This window comes from Lepisma saccharinum, chromosome 2, assembly GCF_977018435.1.
Source record: "Lepisma saccharinum chromosome 2, izLepSacc3.1, whole genome shotgun sequence".
Lineage (NCBI taxonomy): Eukaryota > Metazoa > Arthropoda > Insecta > Zygentoma > Lepismatidae > Lepisma > Lepisma saccharinum.
This window is the reverse complement of record NC_139230.1, coordinates 47,639,315-47,658,795: the sequence shown is the minus strand read 5'-3', so window position 1 is coordinate 47,658,795 and position 19,481 is coordinate 47,639,315. Positions and strand designations below refer to the sequence as shown.

Sequence of the window (19,481 nt, the reverse complement as noted above, 5' to 3'; positions counted from 1 at the left end):
AGGTATAGCACTTCTCTCCATTCCGAGTAAGATCTTCACTAGAGTTATCCTAAACAGAATTAAGGAGCATGTTAACTTGAGACTCAGAAGAGAACAGGCAGGGTTTCGACCAAATCGCTCCTGTATTGATCAAATTAACACCTTGCGGATAATTTTGGAACAATGTATAGAATGGTCATCTCGTCTCTATACAGTTTTCGTTGACTTCGAGAAAGCATTTGACTCGGTCAACAGAAATGCAATGTGGAAGGAAGTGAAACGATATGGAGTGCCCACAAAAATTCTTGATCTTATCCGAGAAACTTATCGTGATTATACATGTAGAGTTATACATGAAGGCCGTGTATCTGAACCAATAGATGTGCAGTCTGGAGTGAGGCAAGGTTGTATATTATCACCTACAATGTTCCTGATCGTGATCGATGCAGTGATGCGAAATGTAATAGGAGGGAAAAGACGTGGTATCCAATTGGGATTGAATAACAGACTAGAAGACCTTGATTTTGCAGACGATTTGTGCTTCTTATCTGAAGCACATGGTGATATGCAAACAAAACTAGCAGATCTGATAGAAAGTGCAAAAAAGCAGGACTTGTGATTAACTCCAAGAAGACCAAGGCACTGAGGATTAACTCCACAAAAACAGACCCGTTTAATATTGGTGAAGAGATTATTGAAAATGTGGATAGCTTTACTTACCTGGGTAGTGTGGTGGCAAAAGACGGAGGGGCGGCACAGGATGTTTCTCAACGAATCCAAAAAGCAAATGGAAGCTTTGTGAGGCTCTATCCAGTATGGAAAAACAAGAAGATATCTATGAAGACCAAACTTCGTATTTTTCGAAGTAATGTTAAGTCTGTACTGTTGTATGGGTCTGAGACATGGAAAGTAACAAAAACGATTACCTCTAAATTACAGACCTTCATCAATCGCTGCCTGAGAAAAATTTTGAATATCTTTTGGCCAGAAGTGATTAAAAACCAAGAACTTTGGAGAAAATCTGGAGAAACCCAGGTGTCCATACAAATAAAGCGGCGAAAATGGAATTGGATAGGGCATACGTTGAGGAAGGAAAATGAGGCTGTCGAGAGAGAGGCACTAGACTGGAACCCGCAGGGAAGAAGGAAAAGAGGGAGGCCTAGACAGACGTGGCGAAGATCTGTTCACGCTGAGGCCTTGGAGGAAGGAAAGAGCTGGAATGCAGTGAAGAGAATTGCCGTCAGTAGGACCAGGTGGAGATGCTTTGTTGATGCCCTAAGTTCCACAGGGAACAACAGGAATTAAGTCAAGTCAAGATTTCCACTCTAGAAGAACAGATTCAATCACTGGAGATACCTAATCTGGGCCCTCTGAACAATGCCATAGCCGAGGTTAAAGAAAAAATTGAGACACTTGAAAATTTTATGAACAACTTGCCATCTTCTGATGCTTTGAGTGCAATAACTCGGAGTGTTGCCAACATTAAGCTGCAACTTGAAACATATGAAGATTTTGGAAAAATTCAAAGTACCATAACCCATCTTGAGGGTACAATAGCAGCAGTGCAAAGTGATTTGACAAATGTACAAGAATCTCTAGAATCCCGCCTGCCTGGTATTGTAGATACCCTTGTCAGTGTCCAGCAACAAATCACAAAACTTGAAAACCTCAACACTGAATCTGAGCTATCTCATTTTCATCACTTGATCGATGATATCCAAACAAAGCTTGAAATTTTACAACAATCAACACCCTCTCAGGCAGATATAGCCCTGCTCCAAGATGCTATGCAAAGTGTGGCTGATGCTTCTGAATTAAACAATGTAAAATTGGCACTTGAATCTTTGCAGAATACTGTATCAAATCTGCCTACATCACAGGAACTTAAAAATATTAAGAGAGCTGTGAATCGCATATTGAAATCAGAAGATATCAAGAATATCCAGACAGAGATCAAAAAACTTACTCAGACAGTGGCCACTCTACCAAACTAATCAACATATTAAGGAACTGCATGCCCTGTTTGAGGATATCAGAAGACAAGTCCATGATCTTACAGCTCAAAATTCAAAATTGGCAGTTGTTGAAAATTTACAGCAAATTGTAGCTAATATCAAGCAACAGCTGGGGACCATGGAATCCAATCAAGCAAATGCTCTGTCTGTTTTTGCCACACAGCTTCAAGAGATTGTGCAACAATACAAAAAACTTGTTGTGGACATAAAGATCAAGCCAGGCCATGATGATGTTGTTAGGACTATCAATGAGCACCTTGAATCTGTAACAAGTAGATTGCTTACAGCAGATAAAGAAATAACAGGCATAATCGAGAATCCTAAACATACAGTAATTCTTGAATTGTACAGTATCCCCAACAAAGAATATGATTCACCATTTACACCAGGTGGCAAAATATATATGCTGTCCCCTGCACAATTTTATTATCAGTTTTTTGTGGGGGCACACTTAGACCAATCAAAATCAAATATTGGCTACAACCACAGGCACACCACTACCCTACCTTATCAATAACAAATGCTGACAACAAACCAAAAATCACCAGTGTAGAGTTAGAGGATTTTACAGACCCCAATACATTAGAAACATCTTATGTTGAAGATGATGGCTCTCTGGAATTTTATATACAAATAGGAGACAAATTATATTTAGAAAATCCTGTAGTATCAGCTGCTGTACACCCTATAGTTGCAATATTCTTGTTTACATATTATGTCTAGACAAATTATTGTTGATGAATTACACAGACAAGCCAGACATAATTATAAGAGACTGCCAGTAGTCACAAAAGGCATAGATGATTTATGGCAGTGCGACTTGATTGAGATGGCAAGTGGACAGCTGAAAAACTTAGACAAAATCAACAAGGGCTACAAGTATCTACTCACTGTCATAGATACATTTTCAAAATTTGCCTGGGCTGTGCCACTCAAATCCAAGACTGGAAAATGTGTTACAGAAGCTTTTAGGACAATCATCAATCAGAGTGGAAGATCACCTCGCTATTTGCAAACAGATAATGGCAAAGAATTCTATAATTCAGTGTTTCAACAATTTATTAAAAGCCAGGCAATACAACATTACTCGAGTTACAGTGATCTCAAGGCCTCAATTGTAGAGAGATTCAACAAAACCCTAAAAAATCATATGTATAAACAATTTACACTTCAAGGTAATTATAAATGGCTCAGTATTCTTCCAGAACTTCTACATAAATATAACAACTCTGTCCATTCCACAATCAACATGAAACCCTCTGAAGTAACTTCATCTGATGAGCAAAAATTGATCAGCACTGTTTATTATCCTAAATATCAGCCAACAACAAGAAAAGCCAAATACAAGGTGGGTGATCAAGTAAGAATCAGCAAATATAAGCACTTATTCAAAAGAGGCTTTACAAGAAACTGGAGCACTGAATTATTTACAGTGGTTCAAGTTAAACCTGGGACCCTTAACACATATATAATAAAAGATCACCGAGGAGAAAATCTCAAAGGCAGATTCTATGAAGAAGAACTCAGCAAAACTAAACAGCCTGACACATATCTTATAGAAAAAATCATCCGCAGAAAAGGCAACAAGTTATTTGTCAAATGGCTAGGACTCCCAGAACACAGCTGGATCGAGGCAAACAAAGTGATAATATGAACACCTGGGATGTTATAAAGAGGCTGCCAGAACCTGAACAGCAGATTAAGAGAAATGGCAAGTTGCTGCCTGATAATATTAGATGTCTTATTGTTGGGCCATCGGCTTGTGGTAAAACTACACTAATGATTGATAATTTTTTATTGGCACCCAACTGGTTAGATTGAAAAAACAGGCACTTGTATGTCTTCTCTAAGAGCTTGGAACAATTAAAATATCAGCAGCTGATGAAGCTATATGATGGACTGGATATAGCCACTTTTGAACCAGATATTAAGCCACTCCATGAATGTCTCGATAATTCTGTTGTTGTGTTTGATGACATTATACTGGATAATCAAAACAAGGTTAGAAATTTCTTTACACAGGGCCGACACAAAAACATTGATTGCTTCTACCTGGCACAGACTTTTTCTAAAATACCGAAGCAGCTGATCCGAGACAACAGCAATTTTATATGTGTGTTTCATCAAGACCATACCAACCTCAAACATATACATGATGAATATGTAGGTGGGGACCTGAGCTACAATAATTTTTCCAAGTTTTGCAGTAGGTGCTGGAACCAGGACAGTTATGGGTTTGTCACAATTGATATGACAAGAAAACCCAATAGTGGCAAATATAGAAATAAAATTAACAATTTTCTAGACATTGAAACATATATAAATAACCATGAAAAGGCCAATCATTGATGATCTTAAATTAAGAGATTATCTTGTAAAAAGATTTAAGAGATGGAAATCAGAGAACCGAGGAATCTATGAAAAACGCAAGCAAACAGAACAGCCTATTATTGATGCTATTAGTGAATTGGGTAAAAATATCAAAACTGTTACAGAGCAAAATCAAAATTTGATCACAGAGCTTGTACCTGTAGCTGCAAGAAACATATTAGATTATCCATTCACCCCACTTTCTAGTATTCATACACCTAGTCCTGTTGGTCCTCGAAGAATTGAAGCTACTCAGGATCCTATTGAATTGGGTCTTCTTGCTCAAAAATATTTAAGCACACCTAAAGACAACAAAGATGAGGTTTTTGGCTTATATGCTGACACAGAGCGTGATGGTAGCATCATACATAGAATTGGCAATTTCAGAGTAACATTTATGGGAGATGATCTAATTGTATATTCAGAATCTCATCTTGGAGAAAGAGGTGCTTTTGTTAAGTATCCTGGAACACCTGGATTGTGGGAACTGATGACTAGGAAGAGACCTGGCAGCTATACAGATCAAGATTATGAGTATTACAAAGAAATATTAATAAAATCAGATGCTCTATACCAGAACAATGATCCCACACAAAAAAGAGTCAAGTCTAGCAGTGGAGCAAAATACAACAACTTAATCAAGCCCATATGGTCACAGATCAAGACTGGCAGTGGAATCAAACAATACAACACCCTGCCTAATGAATTTGTCTGGGTTGATGATGTCAGGAAACTTGTAGATAGGTTGCTGGTGATAGCTGGAGAGGAAAATGCTGGCAACCACAATTTTTACAATGAAAAGTTTGGAATTATGGACATGAAAAGCACAAAATTGTCTAATTTTATAGTGAATAACACTAAGGGCATTGGATATCTTATACAAATTATTAATACTCTACCACCTAAATTTTGGAATATTTCTGAGGGTCGGGGGCTGGTTAATGATATTATAAACAAGCTGCCATTTGAACTACACATTCCAGGCTATCAGTATTGTGGTCCCGGTACAAAATTGGATCAATGGATCAGAGGGGACCCTGGTGTTAATCCCCTAGATGCTGCTTGCAGAGACCATGACATAGCATACAGCACACATTCTGATCTTGATAGGCGACATGTTGCAGACAAGAATTTAGAAGAGGCTGCATTTGGTAGATTTGTAAGCAAAGATGCTTCTTTAAGTGAGAGAATAGCAGCATTGGGGACCACCATAGCTATGAACACCAAACAAAAACTGGGGTGGGGGTTGTGAATATGTATATAATAAACCTAGGATGAAGGCCAAGGGTGTTATGTATCAGATACCTTATGCAGGTCTTAAATCTCTTAAAACTATTGATAGCCTTTTAACCAAAAAGCAGCGCAAGAAAAAAAGCTCTTGTATTGCCAAGGGCCACGGTATGAAATTGTTACTTAGTACCCCCCCAATTAAAAAAATTACAGCAATCAAGAAAAAAATCACATGTGGGGGGATTTATATTTACTATCCCGGCCATCTTAGCTGCTCTCGGAGCTGTTGGGGGCTTGGCCGGGGGATCAGCCGCCATAGCAAAAACAGTAATAGATGCCAGAAGGCAGAATTAGATGAGCAGAGGCGCCATAACCTGGCCATGGAGAAACAAGGCAAAGGTGTTAAGAGAGCCATAAATAAGTTTAAAAAAACAAGAGCCGCTTACAAACCAAGATATTGAAGCTTTAATCAAACCACTGGGCATCAAAAATTTTAGAGGTGTGTACATGTCTGATTTTTTGCCAGAGCAACCACTCAACAAAGAGTGTGGCATAGTTAATTTGGATAAGTACAAAAATCAGGGCACTCACTGGATTTGTTATCTTAAATATTTAAAAAATAAGGCATTTGTGTTTGATTCATTTGGAGGTGTTCCACCTGAAAATTTAGTAAAATATCTAAAATCAACTAATCTTTATTACAAAAATGCCCGTGTTCAAAACTTCAAAGATGTTAATTGTGGACATTTGTGTTTATCTGTTCTTAGATATCTGTCTCAAATAAATAAACCATCAATTGAAAATTTTCAAAAGGCCTTGTGGTATCTGAAACATCATGGGGGTATTTCATCTCACCAGCCAAAATTCAATATTGAAACTCAAATTACATGATGATATAGTGTATCCCAAAACAATAGCTCTCAGAGCATTTTATGGCATGTACTTGATCCCTAATATTACACACCACAACAACACAATTGCAGTTGTGGATCAAATAATTGTCATCACTCCAGGGCAGTATAATCTGTCCACTTTAAATGCTCAGTTACCCAGAGGTATAGTATTAACTCAAAATTCTGTCACTCACAGAGTAGAGATTGTATCTGCTACAGAAACAGTGGATCTGGGTACTATAGGAGAGCTGTTAGGCTTTGAGAACAACACAAAACTTGAACGGGCCATCAAACACACTGCTATTAATATACCCAAATTCTTAGCCATAGAGACTCTGAATATTCACTGTAATGTGGCCGACGGTATGATCACCAAATCAAATGGCATAGGCACTCACAAACAAACTGGCATCATTGCAACATTCAAACCTAATTCTGAATTTATGGAGCCCATCATCTACACTCCATCACCAACATTATATTTTCCTGTGTGCCATAATAGAATAGATTATATTGAGTTGATGGTCACTAATGAAAAAGAAGAATTAGTTGATTTTGCTGGAGCCACAACAACTGCTATCATAGAGATTAATATTTAAATGAAAATACATACAAAAAAAATGGAAAATATTGAGAGTTATGAGCTACAATCATTCCCCCCAAACAGGAGGACCTTTGCAAATTTAAATCAACCCAACACAGAGATTGAGGTTGATCTTGATGTAGGGGATGGCTTTATACACCCTCACAGAGCAGATCTATACATCAAATTTGATGTTGTAAAGCTCGATGGTACAGATTATCCGGCAAATTCAAATATAAGATTGGTGGATAATTTTGTGCCACATCTGTTCTCTGAAATTGAGATCAGAAAACATGGTGTTGTTATAAACAGAGTAGATTATCCGGGTATTACCTCCACAGCTTTGGCCACACTAAAATTATCCAAAACCGAGGCTTCTTACTACAAAATAGGTGGATTTGAGGCTGGTGATAAAATTATATCTAAAAGCCACACAGTATTGTTTCCTATGCGCCTGTTGCCAGGATTCTTCTCAGATTACAAAGATATTATGTGGAAGGGTGTTTTAAGAATTACATTTACATTTACATTTACAGTGCATTAAACTCTACAGGGGAAGCTCTGCCTGATACCCTACCTGATGAGGGCAAGTGCATTATTCAGACTATGGAGCTAAGAATTCCAGTTGTTGAATATGAAGCCAGTTATGCTCTTAAATACAAAGCTGATATAATAAAAAATCCACAGATTCCTCTACAATTTTATACATATCAATGTGTACAGAAGCCTGCCACTGGTACCTATTATGAGTTTGATGCTACAAATTCATTCTCCAGTATACAATATGACATGCCAGATTTTGTGGTGGTACTGTTTCAGACTGGAAGACACAATAATCAGGAAAAAAATTCAAGTAAATTTGATAACTGCAACATCAAGAACATATATCTTAAAAATGGCAGAAATGAGGTGTTCCCTAGAGAAAATTATAATTTAGACATGTCCAAAGATGATTTCCTCAAATTATATCAAGCATTTACAGCATACAAAAGGGTCACTACTGGCAATACTGACATGTATTACACACCAGATGAATTCAAAGCACAGAGACCCATGTTTGTCATCAACACTTCAAAAAGGAAACAAGTTGTGGTTAATGACAGGACAAATATTAAAATTATCTGTGAATTCCACGATACACTCCCTGATGACACCATATGTAGTGTTATTCTTATAGGTGAAAAATCATATGTTTATGATGTAAGAAATGAGAGAGTCACAGAGCAATTCTAGAAGGCATCTGCATATTACATTGTCTTAGTATTAGATATATGAGTTGAGGCTGGTGTTCAATTAAAATATTGAGCATATTCCAGGTAACATATTAACATAACAGCAACAAGTATTTAAGCATATATTACATTATATTATTGTGTAATCAAAAGCTCTTATGAGTATTTTCGCTTAGTTTTAGGTGAAGCCAAAAAAAATATCAAGAGGGGCATATTTTTGACAAGCTTATGGACAACAAACTGAGAGATGTAGCTTTTACACACATGGGCAAATCTGTCTGAGGGGGGTTCTTCATTTCTACACTAGGATTCAGAATTCTTTAGATTTAAATATGTACACACATGGCCGATTGGGGCATATGCCCCTCTTGGCATTGTTTTAACTGTAGGCAAATCTGTCTGTTAAGGTTCTTCATTTCTACACTAGGATTCAGGGTTCTTAGGATTAAGAGCATATCACACTTGAAGAATTGGGGCATATGCCCCTCTTGGCATTGTTTTAAGTGTAGCCAAATCGGGCTGTTTGATCATATGAGCTCTTCATTTGTACGCTATAAGTGCACCAATAATAGTATCAATACAACTACTTAATACTTTCATCCAGAAACATCGATTTCTTTCAAGAGGTGACGAAATATTAAATCTTGAGTATACTTGCCCCACAAGAAACTATAAAAGTTAAGAAATATGATTTTAAAGTTCTATGTATTATGTTATAATAAAGTTTACGTAAATAATTACCAAACTTTGATATACGTAAAGCAACCGTGATACGGAGTACATTCACTGAACGACTCACGAAGTTGCCTCTGAATGTTCTGGATTCCAGTCCCGGCTTGGGCACGAGTTTTCCTTTCACCATTTAAGTACATCACATTCATCCTCATAGTCATGATTAATCAAAATAGGTAGAAAACCGATGTAAAATGAGAAAGTAATAGTCAAATTGCATGACCATTGTACACGCGTCTAGTTGGATACACGGTGCAACACCGACTCTTTTACTTCTTTGATTTGGAGTCAAGTTGTGTATTTGGTGTCTGCACCGTTTGCACTACGTCATGAAACGGTGTAATGTGTGGTGTATGTACTAATCAAATGAACGTTTAAAGCAGTACAGAGGCATTTGTTAAATCTTCTGAACTTGAACACCGGTATTCGTCTAATTGGTTGAGCCGCCCCCGTGGCGAAGTGGTTAGCACATCGCGCTACGACGCCAGGGGTCCTGGGTTCGAATCCTGGCCTGGGCATGGATGTTTGTGAGTGTCCATCCATCAATTTCATCATATCATCACTTATCCTCATCTTCGCAAATTAGCCAAACGTGGCACAAAAAAGCCAGGTAGAATATAGCAAATCGATCAATCAATCTACTTGGTTGAACGCCATTTCCTTGCAGGATCCTGACATCGGGATACACCTGCACTACACCTAGTGTCAAAAAGTGCACCGAACTAGACGGGGCTATTCATCAGGAAAATCGTCAGCGTGCTGGTATAATTTGATGTGCAGAATGTATAGAAATGGCGGGGTTAAGCGGAGTGGGCTAATATGAATTTGAATGATTTTTTATTATTTGTAGGGTTTTTTTTACCAAAGAAAAATTATACGCTCTTGTCCAGTCTTACGACGGGTGGCCTACATGCTGACAAGGGAAGTGGGGAGCGGGGAAGCGACCGATCCAGCGCAATGAGAGAAACAGCAGCCTGTAGAACGAGGTGAGCGCAGTACCTCCTCCCGCGATGACGTAACTCTCGGTGCCACCGCTGTCGTCTGGTTCATCCGCGGGGTATTCCCCGCTACCCACTTCCCTTGCCAGCATGTAAGCTGCCCGCCGTAAGACCAGACAAGAGCTATAGTACTTTGCAATTCTCATGCAATTAAAGTCATGGATAGTTTCCTGTTTCCAGATTGTGACAGGTCTTGATTCATGTGTCTCTAATGGTACATGCTCGTAAACCAATACAATAAACAGTCCCAAAAGTCACGGATTTCTGGTGAAGTCGGCCGAAAAGAGCAAAATGATTTGGTTCCATTCTGTGGTCGGCGAAACACGGCCGTGGACACCAGGATAGCTCGGCCCCAACGTGACGGCCCACGCTTAAATGGTGTTTGTTTTGTAGTTTTTCTGCCGTGTACATCGGTGTAAAAGTTGACCGAAACCGGATCCCACGTGGGATCCCAGAGTTGCCAGTGGATTTTCAACTCTGAGGCCTGCGCAGCTGAACAACTGCAACATTCATTACTAATTTCTCCCCGTCAACCAATGGCGGATTAACGATTTTCTGTCGGTCAGAGAGGGCGAAGAGGGATGACCATTTGATTTAGCTGCTACCCATCCTGACTGTAGTTGCGCGTTCCAATTTCGGGGAACCAAATATTTGGTAAGTTAGCCCCACTTGTTAACCATGAGAAATTGGTTAAAATGAAATCAACTTTCGGTATTTTCCATTTCAATTTTCCTACTTTGCGTCGTTTTCCTGCTACTTTTGGCTATTCACGACGACGATGATAAGATGAAATTGATTGAAAGGGACAATCAGGTCCAGTCTGGGATTCAACTTCGGGTGGCCAGATCATGCGTTGCTTAAAGAGCTCTCCAGCAGAGGCGACTTACAGACTTACATAATCAAAGTCAAATGAATATTCTTTGTTAATATAAAGTATGTTTCTCATTACTTCTTTCAACATTTCGGTGTGACAGCGTTATCATTTCTAATGTGAATTTTTATTTTTTGAGTTGCTTTTCTGGCTATTTAGGTTAGTTGTGGCGTTGAGAATAAACGATTCATAGACAAAATTGATAAAGGAACACCGACATAGAGCATCTATGCGTGAGTTGACCAACATAACATACTATATTAAGTCACACGTTGGCCGTCGGTTTTAACAGTTAATTCCATTACAATTACTTGAAAACATTGCAGACAATATAGGCATAAAACATATTTTAAGAATTTCCAACCCCCCCCCCCCCACACACATACATACATACATATATATATATATATATATATATATATATATATATATATATATATATATATATATATATATATATAGTCACAATTCAGGCATCACGTGAGCACCTCGTATACTCTCGCTGTTTAAACTCCAAGATTCCAACAGATATCGTGTAACCGCAGCAGCTGCAAAAGAGTCTTTCTAATTGTTCTATCTCTATTTCGTCTAGTACTTTTCTGGTGTATTTAATACACTTATCATTGAAGAGGGAGAAGTAAGATTGTTGTATAGCAAAATAGTTACTTCCGGGAACATTCATTCGGGTAAAAACTATACCTCAATGTAAGAACAGATGAGAAATACTCACTATTTGGCAACATTCCCTCTGGAAATCCTGCAAATTTCTTGGGATTAGTAAATTCCGATAAGAAAGATTTCTGAGATTCACAATCACATTGGGCGTATTCCCACGTAACATTGGCGTCTACCAACAGGTAGCAGTGGTCTTCTGCTTCCCAAGTACCTTCGGGACATCGTCCTGCGAAACAAACATAAGAGACTTTAGTATACACACAAATATTGCAGTATACGTGTATACATACACGCACAGAACATAAATACAATTATACAATGTCATAGCGTAAAAAATGTTACTTATTTTGTTTTACACAGTACAAACTAATTCCTGAATTCACTTGTGTCAGCCTTGCTACTTGTCCATCCACACCATTTGCCTGCAATAAGAATGCCATAGGAAATTAAGTCTCGCATATTACACACACATACACAAACTCAACGTAAATGTAACCTTTAGGCTGCTTGAACCCATTGATTTTCATTGGAAGTGGCTTCATTGGTGATGATGCTAACCTAGGCGAAACTGAAGATCGTCCTGATCGTGTCGTATTATTGTAAAAGATCTCAAAGAAACGTCACTCAGACCAAGTTGATTAAGGAATTTCGCGACAAGGGCAATACAGTGGTAAAGTCAGTGTGTGTCGAAGAATAGTTTCTGGGAAACTGATTTTTTTTTCGGAAAATATTAAATTCATGCTCAAGGAACAAGGGGGATCAAATGTAAAAATTTGGTCAAAATCGAAGGGGTTGGTAGTAAATGGCCAGTTAATTTGACATGTAAATGACCAATTTGTAATTTGCCGAATGAAATCAATAAACAAGATATTGTTGGTCCCAAATTATAAACAGAAAAATTGCATTAATATGATTATTACAGTACATTGTACTTATTGTTCTTGTGTTTTAGTTCTAATAGGTACTGCCGGCGCCTGTGGCGGAATGGTTAGCGCATCGCGCTACGACGATAGGGGTCCCGGGTTCGAATCCCGGTCTGGGCGTGGATGTTTGTAAGTGTCCATAGATCAATTTCATCATGTCATCACTCACCTTCATCTTCGCAAATTAGCCAAAAGTGGCACAAAAAGCGAAGTAAAATAAAGCAAATTAAAATAAAAAAATAATTATAATAGGTACCACTACTAGAACTGCTAACATGAATGATTTCAGAAACTTGGCAACAGTTTCGCTAGCAGCCAATATAAGAAATTAAATTATTGCTAATGTATATTACGGTGACCGCTAATGGTGTTTTAACTTTGAACTGCAACAGCTTTCATCTGCATTCAAGAATATATATGCTCCTTCAAGTTTCCCAAAACATTTTAGTACATTTCAAATGATTCGCAAGACTAGCTGCATGAATCTCTCCACTTAGTGAGTTACATATACATTTCTGAACACTAGATTGAAGAAGGGAGAGGGCTCGAAATTCGTCTTCAACGTTTGATTTTGACTAGAGGAAGTAAGAAAAACTTCATTTTTAGAGCCTGTCAGGTTGAAGAAAAAACTTAAGAGTAGAAATGTTTTCAATATGTTTTGTTGCTTCGGCCTCTTGCGGTAAGCTGTTTCCGATGTAAATTTTTAATATTAAGTTAACCTACTCCCTCACTCGCTGAAACTGATAGGACAATGTAATGTGAAAAATGTTCGTAATTCTACGAAAACTTTTGACCGCATTTCTTGATTAAGTTCAAAGTGAAGTTCTGCCTTCGAAGATCAATACTTGCCAGATCAAAGGATTGGGAACAAAATGGTTGAGAACTTTCAACTTGATGCTAGAATTATATTGCTACGTTTCTGTCTTTCAAAAGTTACGCTGTTAAAATAAGGAATCAGTCGATATAAAAATTTTGCCACGTTCGTAGCCAAGCACACTTCAAAATCAACCTGACGAAGTTCGAGTTCTGGCCAGGGCGTGAGTTTCCCATTTTGTTCGTTCGCTCGTTCGTTTCATCTAATCAGCGTTCATCTTCATAGTTGAAATGACTTATTAGCTAACTTCGGTTAGATAATGAGTTTCCCAGTGTCGGTTTCAAAATGGTTGATACAGTTAATCAAGTACAGATGGCGCTGGAGTTAAGTCACAGGCTATCCTATGTGGTTATCCTAGTGTTACTGATATACTATTAATATTTCCTTAGTATTATTTCTGTTTTAGTTGAGTTAATTATTTACTTCGTTTGTCTGTTCATCTTTCATACTTTCACAAAGGTTCAATTATTTCCTTACGCTATTTAATTGTAGAATATGTTACTCTACATTATAGAAGCATACTTACGTTATAGTTATTTCTATGTAATTTATATGCATGCCTTTTAACTTCACTTATATTCATATTTACATTATTTATGTCGTATTAATGCCTCTGTAATTTGAGATATCCTTTCTCTGTAGATGGCAAATAAAGAAATCTATCTATTTCAGTTATTTTACCTGTATTTTCAATCTGGTTTAACCGCGACGATGAGGATGAATTAAATGAATAATGAGACAAACATAATTATCCGTCCATGCTATAACGCAGCGATTCTTAAAGTGTGCTTCGCAGAGCCCTGGGACTCAGCGACGCTTTCCGTAAAGAAACATCTCTCCTCACATCATCATACAAGTATTTGCAAATTCGCCCCAGCGATATAATTTTGAGCATCTCGAGTCTCTGCCGCAACTTAGCAGGCAAAAGAACGCGCGACAAATCGTATCGCTTCCGAAAGTGTGAGATCACCGCGGGGTTTTTGAAGTGCAATGATACCGTTTCTGAAATAATGAAATGCTCCGAAGCGGCGTTTCCCTGACGCTGTTCCCTGATGATCGATTGTTGGAATTTAAAACACATGTTTGCACAACGACATTTACTCCAGTTTCTTTCCGTCTCTTCAGTTCATCTGGCTTCTGTTGATAAAATGAAAGGATATCAAGGAACCTTTCCAGAAAATCAAAGTATTGCAACAGAATGGACGCAGAGCCGGACATAGGACTGCAAATCTCCATAGAGCCGGATGTGAAAGAACCTTGTAAGGAGAAGAAAGAAGCGCACTCGTCACATTGAGGTCAGTAATTAAAATACTGTTTTCTCTTTGATGCCATATTATGAAATAATTGTTTGTTTTTTTTACTATGTGCCTAGAACATCAGAAACACTAAAATATTACGTATGGTATTAGTTAAAACAATATTTCTTGGAAACGTAATTCTCGAAATCTCATTGGCTGTAAAAATACAGTTTTGCTCTGACGGTCTTAGAAAAAATGTTGGGGCTCCGCGGCATCGTCTTTGGGTGAAAAGGGCTCCGTGGTTTGAAAAGTTTGAGAGCCGCTGCTCTAACGAAAGTTCTATCCTGCAACATGTAGTTTTCCGCATTAGGCTGACTACTTCCCCATGGAGGTCGGCTATTATGTTTCTCTTATTAAATGTAAATGCACAATGCTGTTCTCTTCTACTTTGAATAGAAATCTGAATTATCAACACAAGGAAAAAATTGTAAGCATAAAATGAAGTAATTAAGAATCGACTGGATAATATTAATTGTCAAAAAATGCAGGCTGTGTCCCCAAACCCAAAATCATAAGTTTTAGTAGATGTTTTTATACTAAATATTGATACGTATCGAAAAAACGAAGTTTAATTTCCTTTCCACTTTCCATACGCACGGCATAAGAAATAATAGGATACCCCTATAACATTGTAATACGAGAACTCAAACACGTCATTATTTTTCATTGAAAAAATTACAATTGTATAAATATCTAGTTTGGATGAAATGAATATGAGCAAAACTATTTTAAAAAGAAAAATATATAAAAATTATTTGTTTTCCAGTTCTGTTCAGTTTAAATTAAAAACGTTTCTTATCGAAAAGAAATTAGACCATCACAACTGGTAACCTCATCTCTGACAGGCTCCAAGAAAACATGGACGCACTAAAACTCGTATGAGATAGTACAGAGGGAACAGGGCACCGTGCCAATTTGAAGCTCATAATGGACTGTTATTAAAATTTAACTTGGGTCTGGTAAACCTCACGTTACCGTTTAATGTTTACTTAATTGATTGATTGATTGATTTGGTTTATTTTATTTCGTTTTTCTGCCACTTTTGTCTAATCGCGAAGATGAGGATACGTGGTGATATGGTGAAATAGATGAGGTGACATTCATTGAAACCCGTGACCTCTAGCGTTGTAAAACGTTGTGCTAACCACTCCAACACGGATGTCGGCATGGTTTACTTACTAAGTATTCTCATACACTGCTCAAAGCAATTTCTTGCGATTCAGACATTGTATTCCGCATTCATCTTCGAGAAAACTAAAGCCTGGGCATGGATGTTTGTGAGTGTCCATTCATGAATTTCATCATATCATCATTCATCCCCATCTTCGCAAATTAGCCAAAAGTAGCACAAAAGGCGAAGTAAAACAAAGCAAGTCAATCAATCAATAAAAATCTAAGAAACTAAAGAAACGAGTAAATGGGTGATTGGACATGCGTTACAGCTATGTAGGGTTTCCGTGTGTTTATTTTGCAGACAATCCGAAAGCAAATACTTGCTAAGCAATTCTTTTCTCATTTTACAGGGTGGAGCATTTTCGACTACCTATTTTATAATGAAGACAGATGATTTGCTGATTACATTTACTTTTATTTTTCATTTCTAGAATAAACATTGCACCTTTGGATTATAGAAAATGTATACATGAACAATGTGCACACAATTATTTCTTGAAAATAACATCTTTCAAATGATGTCCCTTGTCGAACGCCGAGGACTGCGAACCACAGCAACGCGCACACGTTCAATGTTCTCTGGTGTTCTGACTATTCTTTTTCTCCCATGCGGTTTATTTTGAACACTTCCAACTTCACGCCATTGTTTCCACCATTCATTGATTGTTTTCCTGTTAAGAACTCGTCCACAGCATTGTTGATCACCATACTCCCTGCAGAATGCACGCTGCACCGCTACAATTGACTTCGTTAACACGAACTGCTCCACACAAATTATACATTGCTGTAGAGGCCAACGCTCCATTTCTACTGAAATCGAAAGTCACAGTGTACACAAGGCAGGAGGGAACCGCCCTCCCAATGCATTAGTTTTGCAGTGTTGCCAACCTCAAACTGTGTAGTCGAAAATGCTCCACCCTGTACTTGCTAACATCATGCAAATATAGACACTCGCCGTTTGTGTGAGCAATACTCTCCTCCTCATTTGCATCAAGCGATGCTGCAAGAATGTACTGGTGCAACTATTATTTTGTCAGAAAAATGTGTAAACAGATCTTCGTATGCAATGTCTATTATTCTTAAAGATTGTTGTCCGTATAGTGGAACAGATTTACTTAGGTTCTAACAACAACGTGTACTGTATTCAAATGACCACAAGTTAAATTGTTAATTCGAGTCGCAATTAAAGTTAAAACAAAGGTTAGGGAGGGAATTGAGCTTCCGCTACATAGACACGAACTAAGTCAAACAAAAGCTAGCCAGCTTCTGTGGCGTAGGGGGTTAGTTGGTCCCAGTCGTCATTAATACTTAACACACACACAAAGACACGTGAATAAAATAAGGGTTAAAAGAGGGATTCCAACAGTGAAAAGTCGGGAAATGTGCTCCACTGCTGAATAATTGTTTCATGGCAACGACCGCTCACGATTACCGTAGACTCGGCTGCCTTCATTTATTTAAAACGTATACTGCAGTAAAATACTAACCTGTTTGCCTATTCAATTAAACACGAATAAAAACAGCCACTTCAACGAACTGTACAGGTCTTCTCAACTCGATTTACACTCTTCTCCGGGAATCTACGGAGCAAGCAAACGAAATCAAGTCTTTGCGCAAGTAGTACCCAAGAGGGGCCCGACGAATGAACGGGTGAAGGGAGAAAACGTGGCATTTCGAGCTAGGGTATGTTCGAATCCCGGCCCTAAACAAGGATGTTTCTTTGCGCGTGCGTCTTCATCTATGAATTTTACCTAATCACCATTCATCTCCATCATCGAGATGAACCCACAGAGACGGAGTAGCTACGTAAAAAAAATACAAATTTATTTTAACATTTAGGTTCGTTGCGACTACAAATTTGTTTCGAGGAAGAGGCTCTTCCGAAACTTACTTTAAAGGTAGCTACCGACCAAGCATCGCCTCATTGACGAGAAAATCCACGGAACAGGTGCTTTTCCGAATCCAGTTTCCAACAGATGAGTGTGAATTGAAAGTGAAAAGTTATGTATTTTCTTGAGACTTGTTTGTGTGATTGATTCCTGAAAAATAAAGACCTTTAACAGTTCACTGCAATCAAAGCAAGACCAACATCATTAACACAATTCGCCTGTTAATCAAGAAGATACGTCTTCTATTACAGTTTTGAGTGGCTCGAATCTCAGATAACAATTAGATTATCCTAGCGTACAGTCGACTTAGAAACAATTTACCTGCACAATGCCACAGATGTTCTCGTTTCTTTTGTTCTTCATTTTTCTTAACATTTTCTACATCGTTAATATTTCTAATATGGAATTTTTGCACGAAAAAATGGATGCACAGATTGAACGCAGTTATAATCTACCAGAAACCCTCTCATAGTATTTCAGCAACGGAAAAAGCAAGAACACCTACGGGAATACATATTCGAATTCAGAAGAAAACGACCATTTGTCCAGCGAAGGGCTCACGTAGAGCAAGCTTGCGTTAGGGAAAACAGAAATAGACCGTTCTTAAAATAGTGGTCTCATGAATTCAAGGTTTGAGCCCATATGAATTTACATTTCTCGTAAGAGCAATATTTCACCAGAAAAATAGAGGACAATTTTTTTCTTCGTGTATTTACTTAAAGTTTCACACACATTAACTGAATTACCATTTTATGTTATATTAAAACTGTAACAATAGGAAACCAACAACAACAACAACAAAAATAAAGAAACAGTGCAAGAAGGCAGAGGGGGAAAAAAACTTTACAAGTTACACATACATTCTTAACGACCGTCGAAAACTGTGTCCTGGCAAGAAAATATTAACATTTGGAGACAGATTAATATATAAGTGGGAAAACCTATAGAAAATAAATCGTTGTAGAAGGTGGAGCCTTGTAGTAGGATTGTGAAACCGCTTTACGTTGCGGGTTGATCATGTATCTTGTATCTTAAATTGATTTATTAGAAATTTTGTTTTATTTTTACCATTGATTATTTATGCAAAAATATCATGTTCGCTAGTTACCGACAAGTGTGTAGTGGCTGGATATTCAAAACAGACATAGTATCTGTATTATGGGGGTGTCTGAAAGAAGGTATTCTATGGCGAACAATGGCGAGGAAAAGCTGACAGAATCAATCCTGGAAAGATTTGTTTTATAAACCATGGCCTAGATAGGTGGGCAGTATGATGATGAATGGTTTTGAATATCAGTGAGACTGTAGAGAAGAGCAAGGTGACGCACGGCTTTTTAGAAGTGTCTGTAATGTGCTCATTAAAGTTTAGTTTTTCGCCTATGATAACACCCAAGATATTTCTGAGAGGAAACTTTTTTGATGTGATTGTTTTCAAGAGAATACACAAAATGCACTATGGTTTTTTTTTCAAGGAAATAGTGAGGTAGGAGCATTTCTGCGAAATCAATTCTAGATTCCACCGCAAGTATTTCTATGAGAGAATTTTGAAGGATTAATGAATCATGTTCTGATGAGATTTATTTGAAGAGTTAACAGTCATCGGCAAACAGAAACACATTTAAAAGGGAAAATACAGTTTGTAAAAGGGATTTTCTATGTAAAGTAGAACAAAAGTGAGCCTAAGACGCTCTCCTAGGGGACTCCAGACAAGACATAGAAATCTGGAAGAGGTACGAGAAAAAATTA

At 37.8% G+C, this 19,481-nt stretch overlaps 1 protein-coding gene across 1 annotated transcript in view; it reads right to left on the bottom strand.

Annotated features, from left to right (window-relative positions):
• LOC145984427 (uncharacterized) overlaps window positions 1-19,481 on the bottom strand; it is a 392,057-nt gene that overhangs the window by 84,525 nt on the left and 288,051 nt on the right. Inside the window, exon 2 of the mRNA XM_083118090.1 lies at window positions 11,634-11,804. Coding sequence (XP_082974216.1) covers window positions 11,634-11,804 — 171 coding nt within the window. The remainder of the gene's footprint in view (window positions 1-11,633; window positions 11,805-19,481) is intronic.